Here is a 4,255-nt window from a genome sequence, read left to right on the forward strand (position 1 = left end):
GGATGAAGAAATTTATTGTCATTATATTTAAAATTTATTAATTTTGAAGTAAAGATATAATTTTACTGTTCAAAAAATTTGAAAAAGATTCAAATACCTCTAAATAATATTTTAATAACTATTAAACCAATAAAAAAATACCAAATTACATTCCCAACTAGAAGCTACTATTTTTTCCACTCGAGTATAAAATAGTTATTTTATTATAACAATACTCCATAAGATGTGTTACGCATAGAGTTTCTATTGGAGGAGGGAGCGTGTATAAAATTACACATAGAGAGAGCGTTCTTTTCGGTGGCAGTCGTAGCCGCGCACGAAAACACACCACCTGTTCCTTTCTACCAGAAAAAGAAAAGAAGAAGACGAAGACAAAGAAGAGAAACAAATGAAATTCCGTAAGCCTCTTTTACTCCCCTCAACATTCCAACCCCCCTCTCCCGTTCCATTTCCTAAAATCCTCTCTTTCCATCTCATCTCTCTCTTACAACAAATTCCACTTTCTTCCCTCTCCCCCCCTCTCCCGTCCCATTTCCTAAAATCCTCTCTTTCCATCTTATCTCTCTCTTACAACAAATTCCACTTTCTACTGCTATTTAAGCTTAATTAGCTACCTATTTTGGTGATTTGTTTTCAGGTTTTCTTCAATCATTCAATCAATACTTTCTTATTCGGTGATTTTGTTTTCTTTAGGGTTTTAGAGAACTATTTGCTTGTTTTAATTTTATAATAATTGTGATGTTGATCGTGGAAAGCAGAGTTGATGATCGGAGAGTAAAGAGAGAAGAAGCAAATGATGATGGCGGAGAAGCAGTGGAGGAGATAGCTCGTGCTAGTAGCAGCACTAGTAGTGGTAGAAGAAGAAAGAAAGATTATATGGGAGGTTGTTGCTGTGGTTCCTCTAGAGGAGCTGCTCAATCTAATAGCGCACCGCCTTATTATTATGTTAGTTCAATCACTTTCTTGCCCTTTTTTTTAAAAAATTAGAAATCTATATGATAGGATGAATAGTAGAATCAAATGTTGGATGGACTTTTTTTTTTTTGCTGCTAATGTTCTAGCTTAGGTTATTAGAGAATTCGATTCAGTTAATGAGATGTCCATGTCTTTTAGTCTTCCAGAAATTACGTGATGGATTTATTGGAATGGATGAACTATCGTTGTCGTGGTTGTGAGATCATTTAGAGATATTTTATTTGTTAGTATCATTGTGCTCGTCGGCATGTTGCTGATGGTAAGTTGGATAATCTGTTGTTAGCCAAGATATCGAAATAGATTCTGTTACTTAGAGAGACTAGGTTTACTATTTTGTTATATTCATCGCATCTGGTTTTCTTGTTTGGTGTGCAGTACCCCAGAGCACCAGCAGAGCATGTCCCATTGTCATCTCACCATGCAGCTGGGTCTGCTCTATCCACAGGACTTCTGGTTGATACGAACCTGGACACATCAGTTCCTGATGCTTATAGACCACCTCCTGCACCTATGCCATTTGATGTGGCAGTAGGACATCTTCAAACCCCGCATAGGTCGAGAGAGACTTGTGGTGACAAGAATGATGGAGCTTTGCAAATAACAAATTCTGCTTCTGGACAAGAAAACACTGGCTTGAATACTCGGGAAACTTCAGCTGAGTGTGAAGATGTGAAGGAGTTAGACTGCAAGGCGCAAATCAATTCAGAACTTGATGCGGTGAAGGAGCTAGAAATTGAGCTTTTAAAGGCAGTTGAGCCTCTTGTTTCAGCAACAGAGGAGGAGGATTGTCCTATCTGTCTGGAAGGTATAATGCCTTTACTAAATCCTTTCCATTAATTGCATGTTTGTGGCTGCTTATGGCAGTGGGATTGTATCTATGATTTGGCTGTTTTAGCTGCATTTTACGATCTCTTGTGCAGAGTATGACTCAGAGAATCCAAAACTTATCACAAAATGCGAGCATCACTTCCATCTTTCATGCATTCTTGAATGGATAGAAAGAAGTGAGAGTTGTCCTGTTTGTGACAAGGTTTGCCAAACTATATTTTGATTTTTTTTCTTTTAGTTTAGGGGATTTTCTTAAAATGCTTGATATCCACATGGTTCTGTTTCTTTCTCTCTCTCCCTCCCACACACACACGCACACGTTGCAGGAAGTGATAATCGACCCTCCTATTGAGTAGTAGCTGTGCAGAAAACATGTTGAAGATCAACTTCTTAGGTGTTTGAAATCATGTTTGTGAAGCAAAAGTTACAAATGCATGAGTGCTTGCCACAGATTTGGCTGTAGCTATTTTTTTTGGTTCTTTTTTAAGAGTCGTTGCCTACTTCAATGCTTGCTGTTCTGTGTCCTCACTTCATCAAAGCTTCAGATTTTTCAAGGAAATGAGAAACAAAAAAAATAAAATAAAATTGGGAAGGCAGGGAAGAAGATGAGAAGAGAGGATAGAGGCTGGTCGTACATCATCATGGATGTCCATTACTTAGTCGTTATAACAGAACAGCAGGTGGGCGTTTTCTTTCCTTCTCTGTCCTAGTATAGCTTTACTGCAATTCATACCCTGAAATACTCTTAGGAGTTGCTTTCTTTCTCCTTCAACCTTTTAAATTGTTATGTAAATCTTATATGGTCGTTTTTGTCTAAATTCATCTGTTTGTGAGTTTGATTGGTAGTGGGGGATTGATTGATGCCAGGAAAGTTTGGGAAGGATCAAAAGAAGGGCTTTTTGTTTAGATAAATCGTGTAAATAACACTCTGATTTACACGTCAAGGTTTTATTTTGTTGATATGCTGATCAGTCATTTGTTGGTCATTAATTTTGATTATTACTCTTCTGACTGCATCAAAAGGGTGAAATCTATATTTAACTTCACGTGCATTCATCGGCTGGTTTGAGATTAGCAACTGGATTTGCTAGAGTTAATCGACACTGGAACTTGTGATGATGGTCCAGGTCAATCATGGGTACAGGTAGCGTGCCTTCTAATAACCCAAATGTCTTTGACTCATTTTACTTTTTTGTTGTGCCCCATGAAGAAAGATAATACTTGCCCTTTAGAAAATTGCAGTTAGGTCACTTCAGCTTAATGTTGTTTACTCATCAATTGGTTGGCAATGTGACCATGATTTTAACTTGATAGTATTTACTCTATGCAAGTCCTAAATATTGAAGTATGCCTTTTATCTCGTTTAGAATCACCGAGGCCACCTTTCTGTTGAAACTCATTATGCTTTCTTTTTAAGCAAGAAGAAATGGAAAGTTTACTTTATCACAATTGTGTAAATATTTCTTTAGATGAGTGATTGTAAAGCAACCTCCATAATTTGTTTCCAGACGTTTGGTCTTTTTCATTGTTTACTTTCTCACGTCTGACTTCCAATGGTCCAATAATATTTTTACCTTTTTGTGAGACCTATTGAATAACCAAAGGAAAATCCATGTACCCAAGTTGCTCTTTTAGCATCGCCCCGGTATTCAACCCGCGAGGCTAAAGGAGGGTGGAGTTGATTTTTGGGAATTCATCTCGCCATTTGAAGTTTGAACTCTGTGATCTTTTGTTAGATATGAGATTTCGTTGGTCGGTGTGATCGGCCAGCCATCTTTAATAGTTCTCTCTTCCACCGTCAGAAGACCCGTTCATTGTATAAGAGGCTTCCGGAATGCTGTGAAGCAACTTGGAGTAGGCATTTAATCTTCCATCAATCACGAACACTATAAGATGCCATGAATCTTACGCATGTGAAGCCATTGATACGTCTTTCTTCTATCTCCCTTCTAGTCTTCTGCAATAATTCAATGACCAGAAAAAAATACCCAAACAATCGGTACAAGCCCAGGTAGGAGCATTGAAGCCTCTCGTGTTTGTGGATTTTTTTTTCCTTTCGTTTTTGCTGTACTGTTATCGTTTCTATTGGCGCCATCATCGTCCAGGTGAGATGCGTCCAATTATTTGAGACATCTTTGGAAAATCTCGGAGTATGAATAACTGTCCCCCGAAACATTTATAGATATCAAAGCAGAAACTTCATGAGGCTTAAGTTTGAGATGCTTAGGCGCTATAGCCACAAAGACTCAGATAGAATCTTTCTAGCATGCATGTTAAATGAAATAGGAAAAAAAAATATGAAAAAAACTAACTCGTGCCCTTAGGGCATGTGTTAAGGACATCCATTAAGCTTTATTTATTATTAATTTGTGTTAAAAAAGGAATAAAAATAAAAAGATTTAAATAAAAATCAATGTTATTTATTCAATACATTAAATAAGTGCTGTTTTTA

At 37.2% G+C, this 4,255-nt stretch overlaps 1 protein-coding gene across 4 annotated transcripts; it reads left to right on the forward strand.

Moving 5' to 3' along the window:
• The first annotated feature begins 264 nt into the window (after window positions 1-264).
• LOC105119718 (E3 ubiquitin-protein ligase At3g02290-like) lies at window positions 265-3,246 on the forward strand. Of its 4 annotated transcripts, none has more exons than XR_841182.1 (6): window positions 500-637; window positions 759-945; window positions 1,351-1,780; window positions 1,896-2,005; window positions 2,130-2,719; window positions 2,827-3,246. XR_841182.1 is itself a non-coding variant. In XM_011017886.1 (6 exons), the coding sequence occupies exons 3-6, from the start codon at window positions 1,223-1,225 to the stop codon at window positions 2,157-2,159; spliced, it is 582 nt and encodes a 193-aa protein (XP_011016188.1). In that variant the 5' UTR covers window positions 500-637; window positions 759-945; window positions 1,114-1,222; the 3' UTR covers window positions 2,160-3,148. The 4 variants fall into 4 exon arrangements, 3 of the variants coding, with proteins under 3 accessions (XP_011016187.1, XP_011016188.1, XP_011016186.1); XM_011017886.1 differs by adding an exon at window positions 1,114-1,234 and having other exon boundaries at window positions 2,130-3,148; XM_011017885.1 differs by lacking the exon at window positions 500-637 and adding an exon at window positions 265-398 and having other exon boundaries at window positions 2,130-3,148.
• Window positions 3,247-4,255: the final 1,009 nt, after the last annotated feature.

Source organism: Populus euphratica, unplaced genomic scaffold (genome assembly GCF_000495115.2).
Source record: "Populus euphratica unplaced genomic scaffold, PopEup_1.0 scaffold3414.1, whole genome shotgun sequence".
Lineage (NCBI taxonomy): Eukaryota > Viridiplantae > Streptophyta > Magnoliopsida > Malpighiales > Salicaceae > Populus > Populus euphratica.